Source organism: Chlorocebus sabaeus, chromosome 27 (assembly GCF_047675955.1).
Source record: "Chlorocebus sabaeus isolate Y175 chromosome 27, mChlSab1.0.hap1, whole genome shotgun sequence".
NCBI classification, from domain to species: Eukaryota; Metazoa; Chordata; class Mammalia; order Primates; family Cercopithecidae; genus Chlorocebus; species Chlorocebus sabaeus.
Genome location: NC_132930.1, coordinates 42,890,575 through 42,915,689, shown reverse-complemented (window position 1 = coordinate 42,915,689; position 25,115 = coordinate 42,890,575). Strand labels below are relative to the sequence as shown.

Below are 25,115 nucleotides of genomic sequence, written 5' to 3'. Positions count from 1 at the left end.
AGATAGACACAGTTGCAAACCATGACACTACAATGATGCTACGGCAGAGGTCGGCACAGGGCTGTGCCTGGCCTGGAGGGTCCCAGAGATGCTCGTGCAGAGAGATGAAAAGCTGGGTTCTTAAAAAGTCCTTGTCCACTGTCATCCCAGAGCTGAGATCACAATCCAATGTCAGGGGCTTTGCGAATTACTGTATGATCCCGCCAGCCTCTGAGCCCTGGCAGTGTGCGTAGAGTGACCCCTGGTGGCAGCTACGTGAATCTCTTTGTTGTTGGGGAAATTCCAGGCAGCCTGCTCACTGCTTGCTTTTGTGCAGAACGGCGTATTACACATTTGTTTCTCCAGCAGCAAGAGAGAGCTTTAAAAAAAAAAAAAAAAAAGTGTTAATCATGTCAAAAAATAAAACAGGCAAAAGGGATGAACATGCAAATAATATAAAAGGAAGTACAAAATGGCCAATGGTCTTATAAAAATAATTTGGTCAGCTCCATTAGTTAAAAAATAACGCCAATGAGAAAAACCGCAGGATCTCATTTTCTCCAGTACATTTGTCGAAGGTTAAAAGGGCCTGCAGCCATGTGGTGCTGGAGCTATCAGGAGTGTAAATGAACACATCCCTTTGGAAGAGCTGTCAACCAATAAGTATTAAATGCCTTTAAAAAAAGGTTTATGACTGAGTCTCAGCCATTTGACTTCCACAAAAATATCCAAAAAGTGATCGGAGGGTACAGAAGAGTCATGTACAGTCATGTGTATCTCAGCTCTACTTGTAGTTGGTAAAAATTCGAAACAACTCGACTGCCCAATACGAGGGAATTGATTTGATCTGGAACTTTCTCCCTTATAGCAGAGAATATTAGGTAGCTATAAAAACCACACTGGAGAAGATCCTGCAGAGAAATGATCCTTCTATATCATTAAATGCAAAATTCATGAAGTAAAAATTTACATTTTGTATAAATAGAACTTACACAATGTCTATGCCTAGGAAAATGTCTATGCATAGAAAAAAGCCCAGAAGGGCCTCTAACACGTTCGTGTTTATGCCTGGATGTCCTGATATTCCTCATTTTCTTTTTTTCTTTTTCTTTTTCTTTTTTTTTTTTTTTGCTTATAATTGCACATGAAAGCTGAGTCCAGACTAAGTTACAGGCAAATGTTTTCTTGAGGGTTGAAATGTAGGACGGACTGATAGAGCAGGCAGGGAGAGAAAAAGTTCCAGATCAGGTTTAGAAACCTGAGCTCTGCTCCTGTTCTCCCATCGACTTACTGTGTGACCTTGGACAAGTGACTCACCCTCTCTGAGTATTGCCTTCATTGGTTGGGACATGAAGGGGTAAACTAGACAATGGGCAATGTTTCAGTACAGCGTTGTCTTCTAGGTTGTCTCCACTGGATGTCACCTCCTTGATGCAGGAATCTAGGTATGCTTATCCATGGCCGTGTCCCCAGCTCCAGGACAGGGCCTGCCACATAGTAGGTTCTCAGTGAGCAGTTGTTGAATTGCATTGAAGTCAGCCTGGATATGATAATAAAATCCAAAAAATACACCACCAGTAACCATTTCTACCTTCTGAGCTATGGAGTGGCCTCCACGCTGCCTCCCCAGCCTCCTCCTTTTTCTGTTTATGTAGTCCTTCCTCTTCCTTCAACTTCTCTGTCTCCCTCCTTTCACTTTGAATTTCTCTTCCTTTCCCTATCCTATTCCCTCTCCTTTTCCTTTGTCATTCACATTCTTTCACTTCCTTTCTTTGATGCCTTCTTTCTCTCTTTCATTTTCTCTTTTCCCTCTCACTCCAATGATGATTTTAAGCAGCTGACAAGGTGCACAATTCTGGTTGAGTGGGAACCAAATGGATAAAGACAGGAAGCAGCTGAAGGGGACTGTGAGAACGTGGACAGCTGCAGCCGTCAGCCAGGCCCTCTGGGTGCAGGCAGGTGGCCGTCAGGACAGGATGCCGCTGCCCGGGCCCTCTGGGTTCATTGGTTCGGGTTGAGGCTCCTGCACAGGTTCTTGTTTAAAGCTTCTGGGTGACTCCATGATGTGGCCAGTGCTGAGGCCCCTGGCCTATGAGAAGAAAATGGACAGGACCCAAACCATCATACAGATCCACAGGAGGCCAGCAAGCCAGAGTGGGAGGAGATGAAGGCTAAAGAAGGCCTCATTAAGGATTGGCCTTTAAGCAGGTCCCAGAAGGGGAGGAGGTTGACCAGGCAGAGGGTGGGAAGAAAGATCCAGACAGTGTGCAAAGGCTCTGAGGTGTGGGGAGAAGAGTCCCTTCCAGGAGCACAGACGTGGGTGGGGGTAGCGGGGTGGAGGCAGGGGCAGTGAGGCCGGAGGGGGTTTCTCTTTCAGTGTAACAGGAAGCGTTGAAGTGTGAGAAGCAGGGAGCAACCAGGGTCCAGTTTCCATTTTAGTGCCATCGCAGGGGCCTGAGCGGTGGGTGGAAGGGAGGGGCCAGGAGCAAGAAGCAGAGAAAGCTTTGCCTGCAGCAAGCAAGCGATCGAGGCCCCTCCCAAGAAGGATGTGCCAGCCAGGTGGCAGGAACAGCACACGGGAAGGTGCAGAGACCGGGGAGAGCACGGATGCCCTGGGGCAGGCAAGCAGGTTGCTGAGAGGGAAAGCTGGTGCAAAGCTGCAGGGGTGGGAACAAGTGCCCAGGCAGCAATGACAGCCCATAAACGGGCACCAGCACCTGATTTCAGCATTCGTGCTGACCCTGTAGCCAGAGGGGAGCCAAGGGGAGGCTGGCAGATCAGCAGGTCTCCCGTAGCTGCAAGAAGAACCTGAAGGAGGTGGGAGGACCAGCCAGGAGTCAGATGCTGGGTCTGCTGAGGGAAGGTGAGGACCTCGGGAGCAAGTGAGAAGGGGACAGGGCACTTACCTGCTCAATTCCGTTTCCTCCTGGCCGAGAGTCACACCTGGCACACAGTAGGAGCCTAATAAATGTTTTCTGAATGACTGCACTCGTAAATCTAAAACATCTGCTTTTCCTCAGGTTCTATCTGTCCACCCGATAATGAAACATTTATTAAGCACCTACTGTATACAGGTTAGGGTGAGGGTGCAGACAAAATGAAGCCAAGTTCTCTTCCTAAAGGAGCCCACAGTCCAGTGGAGTAGGTCAGTGAGCCAGCCAACAGCACCGGGCTGGAGCACCGTAGTGGAAGCAGCCAGGGCCGTGGGAACCCAGAGGAGACCTGTGCCCAGCCCCTCGTGGGTGGTGGGTGACAGTTGTTTTTTGTTTTGTTTTGTTTTTTTTGCCAGTCCCATGCCTCTCCCCCATGGCAGGGGGAAAGGAGCTGCCTCTGAATTATCCTGATCTGCAGCAGGGCGGCAGCTGGGGAAGCTCCAAGCTATGGAGAAGCCCAGGGGGTAGGGTGCTGCCAAGGTACCGGGCAGTCGCATTTGGAGCTTATTGACAGTTGAAGGACAGGACAGTCCAAATTCCCTGGGCAGACACCCTCCTCCCTGGACAGGACATGGAAAAAACCTGTGCACAGGAAGGGTGCCTTCTTCCAGGATGCCCTGGGCTGCGTTCAGGGTGACTCACTGCCCCCGCCCAGGGAGGAGAGGCTCTGGACCCCTGCACAGGAAGGGTGGAGCTGGGAGCCTTTGGTGCCCTTTAGGGCAGCAGTCCTCAACCTTTTTGGCACCGGGGACTGGTTTCATGGAAGATACTTTTTCCATGGGCAGTGGGTGGGGGGGGGGGATAGTTTCCGGGTGAAACTGTTCCACCTCAGATCATCAGGCATTATATTTTCATAAGGAGCACCCAATCTAGATCCCTCACTTCCGCAGTTCACAATAGGGTTCATGCTTCTACGAGAATCTAATGCCGTTGCTGACCTGACAGGAGGCGGACCTCAGGCAGTAATGCCTGCTCGCCTGCTGCTCACCTCCTGCTGTATGGCCCAGGTCCTAACAGGCCATGGACTGTACCAGTCTGGTCCATGACCCTGATTGAGGGGACCTGGGTTCTTCTTGGCTGGACAGACACACTCCTCCAAGGACTGAACACTGCCCTCGTTATCTGTGGACAGGAGTCCAATTGCTAAGAGGGGACAGTTTGGCCTGATGAACCAAAAGCACAAGGCCGGGGCTGTGCTGCCAGGCTGTGAGCTCTCTGCCCTCTGAGCCTCAGTTTCCTCACCTATGGAAGGGACTCAAGCTCTCTGCTGGGGAGGGGCCCCCGGGAATGGGCTTGGAGTGCACTCTTCAGCCAGGACACTGACGGCTCCTGACTTGGTCTGTCTTCCTCCAGGATGCTCTGGACTGTGTTCAGGGTAACTCACTGCCCCTGCCCAGGAAGGAGGCCCTGGACCCCCGCAGAAGCCAAGGCTGGTGGAGCTCCCTGCGGTCCGATGATGCCCCTGGACAAAGGGCCTCAGAAGGTGCGTGGGTACTGCGGTGCGTGGAGGACAGGGTCCCGGGCAACACCCACCAAAGGGCTAGCTTGCTTCCTCCTCATCATGTCCCAATGACACAGGGGAAAGGGGTGGTCCCCCCGTCTACAGACAAGAATCGAGGCTCAGAGAGGTAGGGTTCCTCACTCAGGGTCACACAGCTGCTGCAGGGGGATCAGAGTATGCAACTCCCACCAGGGACCTTTGGCTCAGGCTCAGCTGAACACAGGCTCATACCCTGGGCCCTCGGGAGGGTGCCAGCCAAGGGGCCTCACAGGCCAGCAGGTTGGCAGCAGGGACATGTTTTCACAGAAGTCCGTATGATGACCAGGAGCCATCCTGTCCCCCCATTTCCCACGTGACACCTCCAGTGTGAGGCAGTGAGAATCGCACTTGGCAGGTCTGGAAGCTGCTGGGGCTTAGAACCTCTTGTCCCTGATGTGAACCAATATCTCTCTCTCGTTTTTTTCGTTTTGTTTTGTTTTTGTTTTTGAAATGGAGTCTCTCTCTGTCACCTAGGCTGGAGTGGGGTGCAGTTGTGCGATCTCGGCTCACTGCAACCTCAAGCTCCCGGGTCCAAGTGATTCTCCTGCCTTAGCCTCCCAAGTAGCTGGGACGACAGGCTTCCACCACCACGCCCGGCTAATTTTTGTATTTTTAGTAGAGACAGGGTTTTGCCATGTTGGCCAGACTGGTCACAAACTCCTGGCCTTATGTGATCTGCCTGCCTTGGCCTCCCAGAATGCTGGGATTACAGGCATAAGCCACCGTGCCGGGCTTGAGTAGTGTCTTATCATATCTCATAACAGCCTCCACCGTGGCTTCCAGAGCCCCTGCACTCAGAGAGCCTGACAGCCATGGTGGCCAACTGGGCATCTGTGGTTTATTTCCAGCCCTCCAACCTCAAGGGCTGTTTAGGGGTGGCATTATCCCGCATATGTGTAGCACAGTGGTGCTGCTGACTGATGCAGCCGGCGTTCTCCCGTTATCTCATTTCTGGGGAACAGAGCTGCTATGTCGACCCAGGTCAGATGTGTCCTCATGCCAGCTGTGCAGGGCTGGGGTGAGGCTCATTACCCTGTTTGACAGATGAGGATGCTGAGGCTTAGAAAGGTTTGGTGGATTTTGTCCCATGCAGGAGTCTGTGGGCTGCAGAGGTGGCTTGGAGCCCTGGGGCCTCTGCCCACCTGCTGATGGCTGTTTCATGTCTCAGCCTCAGCTTCCTCCCCTGACCAAGGTGCTGGTGGTCATCAGGCTGCCCTTGGGAGGCATGATGAGGCTCACAGTCGGGGGTGGCAGGGGGTGCCATCTTACCCAAGCCCAGGGGACGTGGTCCCTAGAGGCAATCATGGCAGAGCCCCTGGGAGCGTCTTTGTAACCCCCAGGGTCTTATTGCTTTCCAGGCCAGTCCCCAGAGGGGCCCTGCACCTGGAGCTACATCGGGTCTGGACGGACCTCTTCTGTTTTGGGTCCAGGCCCGGAGACCACAGGCGAGCTCCCCAGAGACCTGGCGGGATCCAACCGTGAACAGGTGAGGCCAGAGGCTTTCTGTGCACGTGTGCAGTGCCCCTGGGTCCCCTCAGCCCTGTCTCGTGCGGGGTGTGTGGCCACCCGCAGGAGGTGGGAGGGGTAAATAAGCTCCAGGTCTGGAATAACATTCTGGAAATAGTTGAGAGAGAGATTTGAGGAGAGGAAATGAAACATCCTGAGACCTGGATGGGGAGTGAGGAGGAAGGGGGTCAGCTGGGTGCCAGGCCTGGGCTGCCATGGAACAGGCTTCCTCTCATTGACACCTCCTGACACCCACGAGGTGTTGCTGCCACCTCTGCTCTGGAGAGGAGATGAGATTCCAAGGGCTACTGTGACTCCCCAAGGCCCCCCGCTTGGAGGTGGACCCCGAGATCCAGGCTTGACAGCCCACACTGCCCCATGCTGGCCCTGAGGGTCAGGAGCCTGTGTCCCGACTCACCTCCCGTGGCTTGCTCTGAGGCTGAGGCAGTTGTAGCCTTTCTCCACTTCCATGTTTTTGTCCCTGAGAAGCAGAGCCATGCTGGGACCCGCGAGCCTGGCTGTGGTTGTGTGGTTCTAAATAGAGAGGCCCTCCATTATCTTTTCATTCATTCACGTCCTGCTTGCCCTTCGTTATCTCTTCATTCATTCGTGTTCTGCTCATGATGCATCTCTTATTTTTGTTGTTGGCCGTCGCATCCGTATATGCCTCACTCCTCACCACCCCCTTCCCTTGAAGCCCAGGGCAATGTCTTAGAACACGGAGGTGCCCCATTTGACAGGTGAGGTGGCTGAGGCTCCAGCAGGTTAAGGAACTTGCTCAAGGTCACACCCAGGATTGAAGCCAGGTCTCTAGGTCTGTACCTCTCTGGGGCAAATGCTCTTTTCTCTGTGGGCAGCTGGGACAGTGGCTTGGTGTCTGGATTGAAGGACATTGCAGACAGAGGCAAAGACAACAGAGGAAGGGGTGCTGCCCACCCGCAGCTCCAGGGAGCAGGGAGGTGGTGACCCCTCCAGGCAGGGGCAGTGCTCCTGGCCTTCAAGCCCCCTCTGCCTGAAGGGGCTTTGCTGCTTGTATGTCCACCTCTAAAGGCTCAGACTCCCTCTGTCCTTTGAGATGCTCCCTCTGTCCTTCTCTTCTGGATCTTAGACCAGCTGAGCCTCTCCCAGCTATTCTAGGGGTTCCACTGAGAACTGCCTGCAGCCTGCCAGGTCTGGGAGCAGCCCCCGGGGACTCCCAGTGAGCCTAGCTAAAACCAAAATTCATCCTCAGGCTTCCCCCAGCCCAGCCGGGGCCTCTGCTGTGAGCTGGGCTCCTCCTCTCTGGGTAAACACATCAAATAAGTGAAGATAAAAATACATTTAAAATATCAAGGAAACACCTCCTGTGTGCCCAGCACTGTTCTAGGCCCAGGAGTTGAACAAAGATGAAGTCCTGCCCTCAGGGAGTGGACGGCCTGCACGAGCCCCATCCATGAGAGCCTCCTACAGTGCTATTCACAGTCTGCATCTGTGCTGCCCAAGACGGTAGCCACGGGCCACACGGGAACCACCGCAGAACTGAGTGTTAACCTTGATTTAATTACTTTACATTTTAGGAGCTCCATGTGGCCCATGACTAGTGGATTGGACGGGGCAGGGCTATAGGGGGAGTTAGATGATACAGACAGAAACATATAATATGGTGTGAGGGCATGGCGGGTGCTGTGGGAGAAGATGACATGGGGTGGATGGCCCGAGAGTGAGTCAGGGAGGGCCTTCTCAAGGAAGTCATTTGCACTGAGATACGAATGGAGCCAGGGAGTGAGCCCTGAGGGCGTCTGGGGCAAGGACATTCTGGGTAGAGTGAAGAGCATGTGCAAAGGCCCTAGGGTGGTACCAGCTGTGTCCTGTGTGGGAAAGAGCTTGTCCCCTGTGCACCTGGTGAGGAGACATGGAGAACCCCAGGAGGTGAGTGGAGGTGGGGGTGCTGAATGGAGGAAGGGGCTGTTTCACACCTCATCTTCTCTCTCCATTCGTAGCTTACCCTGGCAGAGCCTCGCTTGGATGAACAGATTCTTCTCCTGGTCTGTGGCTGCCCCCCAGGGGAGTGCTTGGACAAGTCACTCCTCCCCATGGACCTGGCCCGGATTTCAGAAAATCTAGCAGCTGACCCGGCCACAGAGGCCTTTCTCCTGGTGCAGACGTCCACACTCCCTCTCTGGGGGCCGGCTGGGGACTCCGCTTCTTGGCGACCACTTCTGCTCCAGGAGGTTCCCTCAGATGGACAACAAACCCAAGAAGAGTTGGCCACCAGGTCCCCACCTCCTCCCAAAGCCACAGGACCCCCCAGCTGGGATTGTCACCAGGCAAGAGACCGCAGTGCCTCCCTCTCCCACGAGGCCCCCCACGTTTCAAATCACCGATTTCCAAAAAAACAGCCCAAGGATCTGAAAGACACTTGGAACAATGGAGGAGGAAGCCTGGGGAGGAGAACTGAAGAGGGGGAGGCAAGGGGGACTTCGGGCAGGAAGGGGAAAAACCTTGGTGACAAGCACCAGCCAAGTCAGGAAAGCCGTCAGAACCTGAGCTTGGACGACGGGGCTGGAGCCACAGGGGGCGTGCAGGACCAGAATGGGGCTTCAGAGACCAGGGCTGCCACCTGCCACCCTGGGACCTGGCAGGAGTTTTTGATGTCTCTTCTACAGGGTGAGGCCTCAGTATCAAAGGAGGGTCCCGAATCCCTGAGAAGGAGGGAAAGGGTGGAAGGATATGTCTGGGGTCTCCGAGGAGGACTGTCATCAGAGAAGGAGGAAGCGGCGCCCCTAGCCACCTTCTCCAGGTCTCACGAGACCAAAGAGCTGTGGCCAACAGATAGTCAGCTCCTCGCAGGAAGAGGCAGAGCCACTGGGAGGACAGCTAGGGACAAGGAGGAAAACCAAATGTGGCTTGGAAATGCTCTGCTTCTGCAAGGTGAAAGCCCGGAGGACGAAGGGCTAGAGGAGAAGGATGAGGCGTTGCATCAAGAAGCATCCAGCCCAGGGTGCAGGGGTGCCCCCGAGGAGCCTGACTCCCAGGAACATGAGAGCAAGGAAATGCTTTTCTTCGCAGGAGAGACAGGTCTGCCTCTGTTTCCCAGATTTGCCTTATCAGCTGACGGGGGCGAACCCACTGGTCACAATCCACAGGCTGTGAGCAAAGGACACGACAGGTGTGCACTCACAATCGATGAGCTTGCACAGGAGGTGGAGGCTTGTTTCCAGCAGCTGTCCACCCTGCAGCCAGGCCGTGGGGGCTGGCGGCGCTCAGCCTCTGCATGTGGGGGAGAGAACTGGAGCTTTGTTCAGAAGTGGCACAGTGGCGGGGAGAGAGCTCACTCTCAGCAGGTTTGGGGAAATCGGGGTATTTGTTCTGATGAAGAAGCAAAGTCTAAAGAGAGTGATGAAGGTGATAAGCTGGGGAAGACCATGGCCCTGGGCACCAGCGAAGTTCCTGGTAACCCAGGGACACTGCCTGATTGGGATGAAGCCAGCCCAAACCCTCCAGAGGGGCCCGCGGAGACCTGGGGTGCCCTCGAGAGAGTGAGGGGCAGGTTTCATCAGCTCATTTCTGGGTTGAAGAAACAGCAACGCCAGATTTTACACGACAACACCAAACTTCACGGAGACCAAGAGCGGTGCCATGAAAGGGTGTGCGCCCTTGAAAGAGAGAGAGAGCGAGAGGTGACAAAAATATCCAGGCTCAAGCGGGATAACCACAGGCTGGTAGGGGACATCTCTCAGTTAAAGAAAGAACTGGACCAATATTTACAGGTCATCTCCGACCTTGAAGACTGCAATGGGAAGAGTTACAGCAAAATTTTGGAGCTTGAAGAGGAAAATGAAAAACTGAAAGGGAATCTGGGCCAACTTCAGAAATTCATGTCTGAGAGTATCGGGAAATCCAAAGACACGATGGAGCAAGTCACTCTGGAAAACTGGAAGCTCCAGGCGCTGATCTCGGAGCTTGGCGTTAGTTACAAAGAGCTGATAAAGGATATCGTGCTGGGAATAGAAGACATGATCCGGGCCTTAAGCAGGGAGAACGAGCACCTTCTACGCAGGGTCCATGTCCTGGAGAGGGAAGTCACCTTGCAGAGGAGCACGGATCAGGGGCATTTGGTGAAGGGAAGGGAGCACCTCCAGGGAAAAGCCAAGACGCACACTGTAGACAAAGAGGTGCAGGTAACTCCACTCGCAGGGCAGCTGCTTTCAAGGGCCTGTGGGCCACTCTTGGCGGAGGAAGCGAGTCTGGCTGCAGGGCAGACAGGACCTTCCGCAGGCGCTGGGAATTCTAGATGCGGTACTGATTCTCCCCCTCCATCACTGGTCTGGAGAAATGCTGATGTAGCCAACAACCTGCAAGGAAATGTCGGTGGAGCAGGAATGAAAGAAGCACATATGGAGAAAGAGGAGAAGAGGCCCAGCTGTTCTGTGGCTCAGGGGCAAGCTCTGAAGTCCCTGAGCAGTGGCCCCACGGTAGGTTGGGTCTGCCTGACAGCTTACTTAACACACATGACTCTGTTCCAGGGTCCACCCCATTCACTTATGCAATTCACCAGAGTCCTGTGAGGGAGGTACAATCATTCTCACCACTTACCAGATGACGGAAGGTTGGTACAAAGAAAACAGAGAAATGCAGTCACCGTAGTCGCACAGCCAGTGAGGGGTGGAGCAGGGACTCACACCTCGGCACTCTGGTCCCGGGATCTCTGTTCCCACCTGCCATGGGAGATTCAAGCCTGCCCCTCTGCTTAGGCTCCAGCAGGGCACCCAGAGAGTGTTCATACTTTAAGATCAGACCTTGCATTTTCCAACCCTGGGGTTTTTCAAGCGGCCCAAGTCCTAATTCTGTATATTGGGTCTTGAAAGTTGCAATGAAAAGAACAATGGACTGTAGAGCATGATAAAACAGGGTTCCAACCAGGCTCTGTGCTTACAGAGCTGTGACTTTCAGGCCACATGCAGACTTCTCTGAGTCCCTCTCCTCATCTGTGGACAGTTCTTGACTGTTGGGAGTCCTGCAATAAAACACTCATAATATTCTTCACCATGCGTAGGATATTTAGTGTTGAGACCCTGGCATGCATTCATTCCATTTTCTATCTCTGTTTTTCTCTCCCATCTTGCTCCACCCTCTCTGCCTCCTTTCCCTTCTCTGTGTCTCCTTCTCTATCTCTCCATCTTTCTGTCTCTTGCTCTCCCCCTCCTGCCTCCCTTTCCCTCTTTCTGTCTCTCTTCCTTCTTTCCTTTCTCTCCTCCCCACCCCCAACAATGTTATTAATCATTTCAAAGAATCTGTTTTCAGTTTTATTGATTTTATTTATTGTTTGTATTTTATTTGTTGGTTTCTTCTTAGATCTTTATTATATTCTTTTTTTTTTTTTTTTTTTTTTTTTTTGAGGCAGAGTCTCACTCTGTCACCCAGGCTGGAGTGCAGTGGTGTTATCTCAGTTCACTGTAACCTCCGCCTCCCATAATCAAGCAGTTCTCCTGCCTCAGCCTTTCAAGTAGCTGGGACTACAGGCACACGCTGCATGCCCAGCTAATTTTTTGTATTTTAGTAGAGACGAGGTTTCACCATATTGCACAGGCTGGTCTTGAACTCCTGAGCTCAGGCAATCTGCCCACCTAGACCTCCCGAAGTGCTAGGATTACAGGCGTGAGCCACCATGCCTGGCCTCATTATATTCTTTCTTCCACTTTCTTTTGATTTAATTTGCTGTTCTTTTTCTTGCTTCTTGTGTTGAAAACTTAGGTCATTGATTTTCAGCTGTTCTTCTTTTGCAATCTATGCAATTAAAGCTATAAATGTCTCTCTAAGCATCCCACACATTTTGAGATGAAGTCTGTTCACTTCAAAATAGTTTCTAAGGATTAGAGATAAGGAATATGTATTGCCTATCTACTATGTGCCAAGAAATTTATGTACTATCATTTATTCCTCAAAATTGCCTCAAAATGACATTGTTAGGGCCAGGCGCGGTGGCTCACTCCTGTAATTCCAGCACTTTGGGAGGCCAAGGAGGGCGGATCATGAGGTTAGGAGTTCGAGACCAGTCTGGCCAATATAGTAAAACCCCATCTCTACTAAAAATACAAAAATTAGCTGGGTGTGGTGGCTCGCGCCTGTAGTCCCAGCCGCTTGGGAGGCTGAGGCAGTAGAATTGCTTGAATCTGGGAAGCGGAGGTTGCAGTGAGCCGAGATTGTGCCACTGCACTCCAGCCTGGGCAACAGAGCAAGAATCCATCTAAAAAAAAAAAAAAAAAAAAAAGATTATTGTAGCTAGTCCTATTTTATTGATTTAGAAATTAAAGTCAAAGAGGATGAAATAAAAACAAGCAACAATAACCCAAAAAAAAAAATGAAAATAGCTTCTAATTTCTATTATGATTTCTTCTTTGACCCATGGGTTATTTAGAAACATGTTGCTTAATTTCTAAGCATCTCTGGAATTGTTCAGTTATACATTTGTCCTTGATTTCTAGTTTTATTTCATTCCTGTCAGAAAGTATACAGTATGTTATTTTAGTCTTCCAAAATTTGTTGAGACTTGTTTTATTGACCAGGTTATGGTCTATGGCCAACAGTATATCCCACATGCCCTTGTAAAGAAGGAACATTGTTTGATTGTTTCATATCAATTAGGCCAAGCTGGTTAATTGTCCTAATCAAATCTCTTCTGTCTTTGCTGATATGTTGTCTATTTGTTTTGGCATTAACCAAGACATGTTTTAAAACCTTCCACTCTGAATGTGCATTTGTGTATTTCTCTTTTTAGTTATGTTATTTAAAAATCTATATATTATAATGTTCTTTCTTATTTGTTTATTTATTTATTGTTGAGACAGTGTCTCGCTCTGTCACCCAGGCTGGAGTATAGTAGTGTGATCTCGGCCCACTGCAACCTTTGCCTCCCAGGTTCAAGTGATTCTCCTGCCTCAACCTCCCAAGTAGCTGAGACTACAGGCATCCACCATCATGCCCAGCTAATTTTTGTATTGTTTAGAAGAGATGTGGTTTCACCATGTTGGCCAGGCTGGTCTCAAACTCCTGACCTCAGGTGATCCACCTGCCTTGGCCTCCCAAAGTGCTGGGATTATAGGTGTGAGCCACTGCGCCCAGCCAGTTTATTTTATTTATTTACTATTTTTTTCTATTTGTCTTATCTGTTTTGTTTTCTTTTATTCTTTCTTTCATCCCTTCGTTTTTGGTATTAATTATATTTTGTTATTTATTTTTCTTCTCCATTAGCTTATGTTTTAGTATTATTCTTTTAGTGGTTACCCTAGGCATTTCAAAAATGTATCTAGTAATTATTTAAATTTACTTTAAATTAGTTTTTTTACCGTGTCCTGATTAATGGAAAAATTTTTCAGTAGTTTAACTTCATTTATTCTCTTTTTACTTTTTATAACTTTTTTGTTATATATTTCTCCTATGTAGAATAAATCTTATAAGTCACTGTTATTTTAAACAATCGTATCTTTTTCATTTATCCATATCTTTACATGTTCTTGTGTTGTTCATTCTTTCTTAGTCTTCTGTGGCTCTGATTTCCTTTTGCCTTAAGAACTGTGGGTTTTTTTGTAGTGAGAATTTTCTGGTGATTAATTTTCTCATATTTCTTTTATGAAAACAATTTTTTACCCTTCATTAAGTTTTTTTTCTTCCCATTGGGTTCTGAATTTTAGGTAACCAGGTATTTCACTCTCTTGGCTCTTCAAAGTCTCATTCCATTGTCTTCTGCCTCTCATAGTTTCTGTCCAGAAATCAGTCGTAGTTGTCATTGTTTTTCTCCCTCACTCTCCCTGAGATAAATGTGTTGTTTTATCTCTGACTGCTTTTATAATTTCCTATTTATCTTTGAGTTTTGGCAGTTTCACTATAATGTGCGTAGATATGGTTTTATTTGTTTTCGTCCTGCTTGTTTTTCTTTTTTAAAATTTTTTTTGAGCTTCTTGAACTTGTGTGTTTGTGTCTTTTTTGTCAGACTTAGAAAATTCTTGATCATTACTTCTTCGAATATTTCGTTCTCTTCTATTTTCTTTTCCTCTCCTTCTAGAAATTCAGACTTTTTGGCTCTATCTCACATCTTTCAAAAATCCTGTATCAGTTTTAAAAATGTGTGTTTCTGTTTGGATTTTCTATTGACCTGTCTTTTAATTCACTAATCCGGTATTCTACCGTGTCCCAACTTCTGTTAAATCTATTCAATGAGTTCTTAATTTCATTTATTATATTTTGCAGTTCTAGAATATACATTTTATTCTTTTAAAAAGAGATTCTGGTTCTCTGTTGAAATAGTCCATCTGTACATCCATTTTCTTTATTTTTCCTATGTTTTAAAAAATATATAGATCATAATTATTTTGAAGACCTTGAGGGTTTTTTTTCTGCTAACACCAATATTTGGATCATCTCTTTGCCTGCTCCTATTGACTATTTTGTTTATTGGTGAACAGTCACATTTTTCTGCTTCTTCATGTCTAGGACTTTCAAAAACTTTTATGTTGGACATTGTGTATAATATGTTACGAAGATTCCTGATTATTGTCTTTCTCCAAAGAATGTTGAGTGAATTTTATTCTGGCAGGTAGTTGCAGGATCAGCGGATCATCTTATTCTTGTGTAGGCCTATTTAAGTTTTGCCCTCAGACCTAGTAGGGCTTGATATTACTCCTAAGGTGTGGCCCTTGCTCTTAGGGCATGGCCTCTCAGTGACATCAGCTGAGTTCCACAGCATTCACCAAGTCCTCTCCATTTTGGCTTTGCCAGAACTCTGCCATCTTCTCAGAAGTGTGTGACCTGTGACATCTCTTCACCAATTAACCTCCAAGCTGCTGTTCTTTGCAAGGCTTAGAGTCTTCTACCATGTTGCATAGCTTATGATTCAGTCAAGGACCCAAAGGACATTTCTAGGACAGTATTTGGGCTTTTATTCTCTGCAGCTCTCTTCCCTGTTACTTTGTTCCACAAACCCCAGCAGTCTTAGCATCCCTAAACTCCAAGCTCTATTTCTCCATCTAGAAGGACAACCACTTTCAGCTTGGGCTCTATTTTCAGGACCATTATTTGGAAAATGTTTCAGAGAGAAATCCAGGGAAAATGTGGAGCCTGCCTTGTTGTGCATCCTTTTTCTTAAGGATTGTAGCCCTGCACCAGTCATCTTCCAATGCCTGCAAAACATTACTTGTATATATTCTCCCCAGATTCTATAGTTGTCCAACACCAGTGAGTAGGAGTGTGGAAATCTGAGGAGCTGAATACTGAGCTGAGACTTTCAAGGTTATAAAAGAGCAGCGAGGAAGAGCATTCCAGGTAGAGGGAAAAGCGAGTGGCCAGGCCTTGAGGCAGGACAGAGGCTGGCTCATTGGAAAAACAGAAAGTAGCCAGCGTGGCTGGATTCCAATGGGCAAGGAGGGGTGTAGTGTGAGATGAGGTTGGAGAAGCTGTCACAAGTTAGGCTGTAGAAGGCTTGCATGCCCTTGTTTTGATCTTTTCTAGATGTCATAGGAAGCCATCAGAGGGTTTTGAGCAGAAAGATGTGACCCAATTTTTACTGCAAAAAGATCTGCCTGCTCTGAGAACAATGATTTGGGTGAATTGAAGGAGAACAGATTGAAAGGAGTTGGTGGCTGGATAGCCAAGAGGTGACACTGGGGTTGAGAAATTTGGAGTGAAAACTGGAGCTGGAGTCCATGGGACTTGGTGATGGACAGGAAGTCACCAACACCTGACGTGTTACTCTTTGACCTAAAACCCTCTATGGCTTCGTATTGCACTGGACATGAGATCCCAGCTTCCTACAGTGAGCACTGCTCTGGCCCTGAGACCCTCAGGAGCTTCCACTGTTGCTGCTTACACTCCCAACCTCCACACTCCATGCTGACACCTCTGCCCTCATTTTTCACCTTCTTCATCCACCCCTCCCTGCACCCAGCTTTCTCCTCTAGGTCTCCTGTTGGGGTCCTCTCCTCCAAAAAGCTTCTTCCCACCCCCAGGCTGGGTTCTGTGCAGAGACGAGTCAGAACCAACTCATGTGCATCTCCTCCCAACTCTGCCTTCAATGATACCATTTTGGTAGCTTGTAGTCAGTCATGGTGGGAATATTTACACCATGGAAACTGGCAAATGCTACACATTGGTACTGTCCCTGCAACCCAGAATGTGGTTGCTATACAGTTGCCACCCCCCAACTGGATGATGTCTCTGTTCAGTGCCCCCTTCAGGTCGTCACAGCCTCCTGGCTTCCCTTTATCAGGCTGCATTGAATGTTGAATTACCTGCCTGTCATTCTCCCCACCAGCCTGAGCTCCTGGAGGGCAGTGTCAGCACCGCCCATCTCAGGCCAGTGTACAGCCAGCACATGTGCTCATGATGTCTGCTAGACAGCAGGAGACTCACTGGGCAGCTCACAGGGCTACTGTGTGGGGTGGTCCCATGGGACAACAGGCTGGCCCCACCTGCCCAGCCATTCTCTTTAGAGGATACTTGGGTGCTCTCTGAGGACCCATGGGACAAAGCCCCAGTCCAAGTCACTGCCAGAGGAGGGAGGCAGAGGAGGCAACGTACTTCCCAGAAAGGCCAAGTTGTTTTGAAGTCTTGGAGCTGAATTTTACGGGACCATTCGGAGCACCCATCTGTTCTTGACAGGGCCCAGCCTGTGCATCTCAGGCCCACGTGGTGTATATTTCTATTAATTAAAAATATCTTCTTCTGCTATTGTATATTTTATTACAAGAGAGACGCCCCAGCAGCCATGGAGCCACCTGGATTCTTCCTTCTCCTCCTCTTCTCCCTCATCTCTCTTTCCCAAGCAGGGTGGCTTGGGTTCCCCCTCCTACCTACCCCTGCTAGGTCGGGATGAGTTTTGGGGGTCTTACAACTCCCAGGGAATCTGCCTTAAAGGAAAAGGGAACTGATATCACAAGGGGGAAGGGCGTTTGAGAAGCATCTGAGTTTCTGGGCTCCTAAATCTTCACAAATGGAACTTTCAGCAGTGCTGTTCCCTTCTAAGGCCGCCTTAGCAGCATGAACCAAGAGCTTAAAGATGCTCATGTCGGGCTGGGCTGGTGGCTCATGCCTGTAATCCCAGCACTTTGAGAGGCCGAGGTAGATGGATCACCTGAGGTCAGGAGTTCGAGACCAGCCTGACCAACATGGAGAAACCCTGTCTCTACTAAAAGTACAGAATTAGCCGGGTATGGTGGCACATATCTGTAATCCCAGCTACTCAGGAGGCTGAGGCAGGAGAATTGCTTGAACCTGGGAGGTGGAGGTTGCAGTGAGCCGAGATCACGCCATTGCACTCCAGCCTAGACGACAAAAGCGAAACTCCATCTCAAAAAAATAAATAAAAATAAAAATAAAAAAAGATGCTCACGTTGTTGAGCCACAAATACCCCCTGATGATCTCAGGGAAAGCGTCAGAGGTATGTCCAAATATTTATGTACAAGGGTCTTTGTCACAGTTCCAATTGTAACAGCAAAATGTTAGAATAATCTGAGTGTTCAGCACAGCCACAGGAGTCTGCGTATATACTAATAACAGCATTTTCAACATTATTTGGTAATATGGAAAAACGCCCAGGACATGGTGTTAAGGGAGAAAAGCAGAAAACAAAAGAAATATATCGTATTTTAAATTTTATATAGAAAAATATGTGTTAATATGTATGTTTTTCTATGCTTGTGTGTATGTATGTGAGTTATTTTAAAAAATAAGAATTTAGACTTCAAAACCATTTGGGGGCAGTAGCACCTCTCCCATTTTGCCACACTTCCCACAATGCAAAGCCAGCCTCTTCCCTCTCACTGTCCTCCCTCCTGGAATTTCCCTTTGCCATCTGAATGAAACCCGCTACTCTCACGTTAGATCCAAGAAGAGTAAGAGGCAATTGTGTATTGATTTAAGAAAAGTGCCTGTGGGAGATATAGTGTCTTCTGTTTTATATAAATGTATTATGCTTTAGCGTAATAAGCATCTCATAATTTGATTGGAACATTCAATTTCACTTATCACCCTGTTTCAGTATAACAGTGACTGGCATCTATTACAGCAGATTCTGGAATGTCACCCCACTGCACATAATTTTGAAGCTAATATTCCACGCTGTTATTCTGGGACTCTCCAGGCCCTCCCCAACGTCCCCCTCCGGAAACCAAGCAGAACCACCCACTCTTATACACGCGCATGTCGAGGGGCTTAGCAGGAAGTCTGCAGAAAATCTATGGATAATAAAGCTTCCGCAGGATAATCGGATTGGGAGTGATTTCTGCTACCCTATTTTCTAAAACTGTTTTACTGTAAGGGAAATGTAAGTGGGAAAAATAAAAAATAAAAAATAAGGAGTGGGAAACAGGTACAGTTTGTTGGCTAAGGCAAATTGTTTGGAAGATAACCTAAAAATTGCATTCAAATCCGTGCGTTCTGCAGCTCCAGGACTCAGAGGCCGAGGTTACTGAGGAGGATCCCAGGCTGCGTGCCCAGCAGCTCCATCACCGGGTGCTGACCCTGCAGTGCCAGCTACGGGACCAGGGCGCTGCCCACCAGGCGTCTCGGGACGAGGCTGCCCGCCTCCAGGAGGAGCTCCAGACCAAGGTGTGGGAAGCACTTTCTTTCCCCTCTTGTCAGCCAGGGCTCCCACACCCCAGGGCGTTTGGGGAATGGATAAGGATAAGTTGAGCGCTCCCTCACCCTTCCAGCCGGTCAGGAGCAGGTACTGGATTTTTTTTTTTTTTTTAATTTTTTTTTTTATTATACTTAAAGTTCTAGGGTACTGGATTTTTGAAGTATAGGACAGTACTAGGAAGGAAAACACAGACTCTATGATCCCTTCTCTGTTAAATTTAAAACTGCACATATGTGGTTTCTTTAAAAAGTCAAGCAGGTTTACAGTGTCATATAAATAAAAGTCAAAGCCCTTCCTCTGTCGGAGGGAAGTGGATGTGTCTATGACACAGCGGTGCAGATGCAAAAGTATGCAGGTACCAGAATTGCACAGAATTTAACACGCAGACGCACACGCGTAAAACTGGAGAGAGCTGAAAAAGCTCAGTGAATTGCAGCCATTTCAATTCCTGGTTGTGATATGACACTATAGTTTTGCAAAATATTCCCACTGGGGGAAACTGGGCAAAATGTACCAGGGTGCACTCCAGCCTGGGTGACAGAGCAAGACCCTGTCTCAAAAAATGTGTAAGAGAGAGCTCTCTGTATTGTTTCTTAAACTCTCTGCAAATCTTAATCATCTAAATTTTTTAAAATAAAAAATATAAAAGCTTTTCTTCTTCTCAACCTCAACCTTTTCTGACTTCCAATATTTTTTCAACCCTATCTACCCACTTTCTGAATGTGTGTAGATGTGTACATGTTTGAAATTATACCATACAAAACTATTCTGCATCTTCATTTTCTCATTTAAGAATCTTATGGTATTTTCATATCAGCACATACAAAGTGACCTCATTCATTTAAAATCGTGTGTATTATGTCATCATGAGGCCAAATCATAACTTGTTTAATCAAGTCTTTTGTTGGTGGAAGTTCAAGTTGTTTCCGTTCTTTGCATTACAAACGCAGCTTCAATGAACGTTTTTATCTCTTGGCATATACATCTGCTGTATATCTAAATGGAAAATTTCCAGCAAAACGAAGGATATATAAATCATTAACTGTAATAGGTAATGGCAAATAATCCTCCAAAATGATAGCATCTTTTGCTATCATTAGCAACGAGTCTACTCATTTGCCCATAACTTGTTATCCTGAACGTTAGCAACTTTACAATTTTTGGACAAGTTGATAGATGAAAAATACAGCCTCAGCATTACAGTATAATTTCTGGCTCTTTTCCCATGTGTTTTTTGTAAGACCAAAGCATGTTATATGTAGAGTTTTATGTTCATTTGTCCATGTGGCTGCATAGTCCTCATACGTGTGACTGTTTGACTGTGTAGTAGTCTATGATTTTTTTTGTCTGTGATTGACTGTGTAGTAATCTATTGGGTGGATGTGGTTTCCTTAACTATTCCCCAATTGTTGCATCTAGAGCTATTTCTATGAACTTACAGATAACTGTTTATACATAACAGTTCAGAGAACTGGGACTACTGGTTCCAAAGGTGGGAATATTGTTGAGTCTTAGCTACATATCACAAATTGCTTTCCAAAGTGGTGGTATCCACTTCCATGCCACCAGCAATACATGAGTGTGTCTCATTCACTGTGTCTTCAGCCAACACAAGAGCTAGTATTGCTTTTTTCTCTTATCTGTCACTGGCCTGTGGGGAGGGGGTGTGTGTGGAAACTTCAGTTACACATGAATTAGACTTTAAGTATATTTTAAATTATTTTCATTCTTTTTTCTTTCTGCTCAGTTTCAGTATTTCCTTCAAATCTCTCTTCCAGCTAAATAGTACTCTTTGGATGAATCTAATTTGTTCTTAAACTCACTTTAGTTCTTAATTTCAGTTCGTCTATTTTGCAGGTTGAGAATTTCCCTAGGATTCTTTTTCGCAGTTCTCAGTTTTATGATGAAATTTTTGTAATATGATTCCTGAACATCTCAATCGCAGTTGCTTTAAAGAGGAAGAGTGTCTCTGATAACTTTATTTCATGTTCTCACCAGCAGTGTAGGAAGGTTCCAACTTCTCACCCTCACTAACATTTGCTACTAGTCGTCTTTTTTATCATAGACATCCTAGTTAGTGGGAAATTGTCTTTCATTGGTTTTGAGTTGTATTTTCTGATGGCTAATAACGTGGGACATCTTTTCATGTGCCTATGGGTCATTTGTGTGTCTTATTTGAAGAAGAGTTTATTCAGATTCTTCCCATTTTTCTAATAGGGTTAATTGACTCTCTTTTTGTTAAGTTGTGAGAGTTCCTTTTATGTTCTAGATAGAAGTCCTTTATTAGATATATGATTTGCAAATATTTCCTCCAATTCTGTAGGTTATCTTTTTAATTGCTTCTCGTTCGCTTTTTGATTGCAAATGCTCAATGCTTCTCTCACTGTGGCATATTTATGTTATTTCCTAAACTGAAGCAGACGGAAGGTTTAATCCAAGCCTGCAAATATGATTGAGTGCCTTTTGAATATAAGACAGTCTGCTTAAAGCTGGAGTTTTACTCTTTGAATATATTAGGAATGGTGTGCCAAAAACAGATATATGGAAATGTTCACTGAAATCTTGTTTGTAAAACAAAGAAACAGAACTAATATAAATTTCCATAAACAAAGAACTGGTCAAATCAATTTGTTTTGGCTTCGTGATTAAATAATATGCAAGATTTTAAAAGAATGAGGTCAGTTTATATGTGTTAATATGAAAATAGCACCAAAATTTTTGTATCACATACAAACTGAGCTCATTCTTTTAAAATCTTGCATATTATTTAATTATGAAGCAAGATGCAAGATCTTTTGCATAGTATAATTTCATATACACACATTCTGACCCATATGGGTATGTTGGTCAAAAGAGGTTGGGGATGAGGAAGAGGTTTGTGGCTTTTTATTTGATTTTTTTAACTGACTAAAAAGGGACTGAGAGAGTTAGAAGAACTCACACAACCCCTGCTTTGTTGTATCTTATGGCTCAGGAATTCAGACAGGACTCGGCCAGGCTATTCCGCCCTCCAAGGGATCGGTGGGCATGACTCAGTGGTATCCAGCTGGATGCCAGGCTTGGCTGGGGGATCCCTGGCGGCCTCACTCACGTTCTGGCCCCTCTGTAGGGTGGCGGAAGGCAGCCCCCACCTGTGCCTTCCCTTTTTCTGTCATGTCTCACAGTCTCCCCAGTGGGCACTTGGGATTCTTAAATCCTGGCTCAGAAACAGAAGAGACCCCAAGTAGAAGCTGCCATTCCTCTTCAAGGCTGGACCCACAAAGGTCCCAGGGCCACTTCCACTGCATTCTGTGAGTCAAGGCTTCTCAGGCCAGCCCGTATCTAAGGGAAGAGGATAGGAACCCCCTCCACGGGGAGCAGTCTCAAAGAATCTGTGTCCAGCTTTCATCTGCCCCTAATAGTAACATGAGTTTATTGATCACTGACAGATGCCAGGGCTTGTTCTAAGCACTTTACATGGATGGGTTCACTGAATCCTCACTACAGTTCTCACCAGCGGGGGGGGGGGGGGGGGCACTCATACGAGCCCCCTTCACAGATGAGAAGACTGAGGCAGAAAGAGTGTCTCGCACAAGATCTCAGTTCCAGCGACTGGCTGAGCCGGGATTAGGACCCCTGGTGTCTGGCTCAGGAACTTGTATATTTACCACAAGACCGGAAAACTGCCAGGCTGCTTGGAGACTCAGAAGAGAGCTTGGAGTTGGCTCCGGCCACTGTAGCTGGGCAGAGCTGATTCTTGAGTATTCAGAACATCTGTCCTCCCATGATCCTGCCAGGCAGGTGGTGGGAAAGGCCCCTGTTCGCAGCACTGAGTCCCCATGAGGGTAAAGAGGGCGGGCAACTGCCAGCTGCTCTGAGCCCGGCTTGCCTGGGGAAACTCTGGACAGTGGTAAATGACAGTGCAGTGTTGTCAAAAATGTCGCTTTCATTTCAGCTTGAAGAACTTCAGAAAAAGCAACATGAAGCAAAGTTGGCGGTGACTCCCCTGAAGGTAATATGTCCATAAAATCAATATGAAATGCCTCTTTCAAAACAGGGAGCTTAGTATTTTTCCTATTAGACATGTAATCCACCTCTATTGTATAAAAGTCTGGAAAGGGCCAGGCGCGATGGCTCACACCTGTAATACCAGCACTTTGGGAGGCTGAGGCGGGTGGATTGCTTGAGCTCAGAAGTTTGAGACTGGCCTGGGCAACATGGCGAAACCCCACCTCTACAGAAAATACAAAAATTAGCCGAGCATGGTGGCGTGCGTCTGTAGTCCCAGATACTTGGGAGGGCTGAGATGGGAGGATTGCTTGAACCCAGGAGGTCAAGGCTGCAGTGAGCCGAGATCACGTCACGTTCTCCAGCTTGGGCAACAGAGCGAGATCCTGACTCAAAACAAAATGAAACAAAAAAACTGGAAAGAATGAAGGAGACAGAAAGCAGCAGCCCCTGCTTGCACATGGTATTTCCATGTCTTTTCCTTCGGCGTGTTTCGCATGTGTTTGAGAGCCTACGATGTCTGTACGTTTGCCTCCTGCTGTTCCCACTCAATGGGGTGACCTAGGAGGTGGGTTCCAGCCTTTGAGGCTGCACTGTTCGTGCTGGGGTGAAGCGCGGGACGCCTTGGTTCATAAAATCACCACCCCTGCACTGTGTGCTCAAGCACCTTCCTTTCTATCTCGCTCTCTCTTTTGTATCATTAATTGTATATAAACACCGTGATGCACTTTTGTTTTTTGAGACAGAGTGTTGCTCTGTCACCCAGGCTGTAGTACAATGGTTCGATCTTGGCTCACTGCAACCTCTGCCTCCCGGGTTCAAGTGATTCTCCTGTCTCAGCCTCCCAGGTAGCTGGGATTACAGGCGTGCGCCACCATACCTGGCTAATTTTTGTATTTTCAGTAGAGATGGCGTTTTGCCATGTTGGCCAGGGTGGTCTTGAACTCCTGACCTCGTGATCCACCTCCCCTCGGCCTCCAAAGTGCTGGGATTACAGGCGTGAGCCACCGTACCCGGCTGATGTAGTTTTTCTCAGAAAGGTTTTCTCCATGTATCTAGACATTTATGTTTAAGATCAACTCCAGAAATGTCATTACTCGCCCACGGGGTTTAATATGTTCTTTGCTAGCAGGAGACGGAATTTGGTTAAGGTAACACATTTCATCTTGAACATGGGCCTGGATCTGGGGAGAAGCTGGGGGCTCTGCTCTTTCTTTCTGGTCTCAGGGCAGAGTGGAGAGGGAGGTGCCCTGGGCTGGGCATCAGCAGAACCCGGTTATGCCCTGGACTCCCGCTGACCTGCAGAGTCATCCTCCCTCTGGGGCCTCAGTTTCCTCAGCCATCAAATCAGAAACATGAGCCACACAGTTCCTAAAGTTATTTCCCACCCCACATTTCTGTGTCTGTCTGAGCCCCAAGTTGGCGCCTGTAAAATGAAAATCATCATAATTCCTGCCGAGCCTCTGCAGACGTGGTAGCTGGGAAGGTGCAGAGCAGACCGTGAAGCTCCCACAGTGCAAGGCTTCCCTCCTCCTCCCTCTCATTGCCATCATTTGCTGTGGAGCGTTTCTTTAAATGAAGACCACAATCCCTTATAAAGTGCTGTCTAAATGTGAGATAAGGATAGAAACACGACACTTGGTAGGTGCCTCCCTGCACCATCTCCTTTTATCCTGGTGTCCGTGACAACCCCCATTGTACAGACGGGCAAGTCGAGGTGCAGAGGGGAGCCTGCTCACAGAGCTAGTCCATGGTGGGGCCCAAATCCACGCTCTTGACCCCTGCTGCCTTGAGCCTAGACCATGGGAGGGCAGTGGGGAGCCCCTGGGTGTGTGGCCGTCTGCTCCGAAAGCAGCCTGACTTCTGGGTGCAGGGAGGCGTTGCAGGGAGGAGCCTGCTCCACTGAGCAGCGGGAGAGTTGGGGATGGTGAGTAGGGGCCTCAGCTGACGCTCCGGCCCCCAATCCCCCAACTCAGCCACACAGCCCTGGTGGTAGCTCTGCATCTGTGGCCTCCCTCCCTTTCAGGCCAAGATAGCTTCCCTGGTCCAGAAGTGCCGGGAGAGGAACCGCCTGATCACCCACCTGCTGCAGGAGCTGCACAGACACGGGCTGGGGAACCTCCCGCTCTCTGAGCTGGCACAGAACATGCTCAGCGACGTGGCACTGGCTGAGTACGCGGCCACCTTCCTGGCTCCGGGAGTCCCAGAGGTAGAGTCCCAGAGACGGCCCTGTCTCTGCTTCCTATGGGGTGTGGGCATGTCCCTTGCATGCCCCTGCCTGGCCCGAACAGCCCCTCCTTTCCTCCCTGTCTCCATCCACGGACACTATCCAAGAAGACACCCCCTGGCTTTTCCTCTGTGCCCGTGCCCATGCCCTGGGTGGGCACGGGAAGATGCATCTGGCAATCCTTACCCTTTACAGTGCTCAGGAAATGGTGCAGTGCACAGATGCAAACCGTGATTGTAATTTAGCATCGTACAAGCTTCACTGCATGTGTCACAAGATGGATCTTTTGTGCCGGGACCTGTGCACTGGCCACTTCCTCTGGCAGGTTGCTT

The 25,115-nt window shown here is 48.1% G+C and overlaps 1 protein-coding gene across 2 annotated transcripts in view; it reads left to right on the top strand.

The window, feature by feature from the left end:
* Positions 1-25,115, top strand: part of C27H4orf50 (chromosome 27 C4orf50 homolog) — a 125,248-nt gene that overhangs the window by 23,711 nt on the left and 76,422 nt on the right. For both annotated transcript variants that reach the window (XM_038008724.2, XM_008017955.3), the window contains exons 5-10: positions 4,266-4,395; positions 5,811-5,938; positions 7,938-10,412; positions 18,374-18,538; positions 22,504-22,560; positions 24,583-24,765. In XM_038008724.2, the coding sequence (XP_037864652.2) occupies positions 4,266-4,395; positions 5,811-5,938; positions 7,938-10,412; positions 18,374-18,538; positions 22,504-22,560; positions 24,583-24,765 (3,138 nt within the window). The remainder of the gene's footprint in view (positions 1-4,265; positions 4,396-5,810; positions 5,939-7,937; positions 10,413-18,373; positions 18,539-22,503; positions 22,561-24,582; positions 24,766-25,115) is intronic.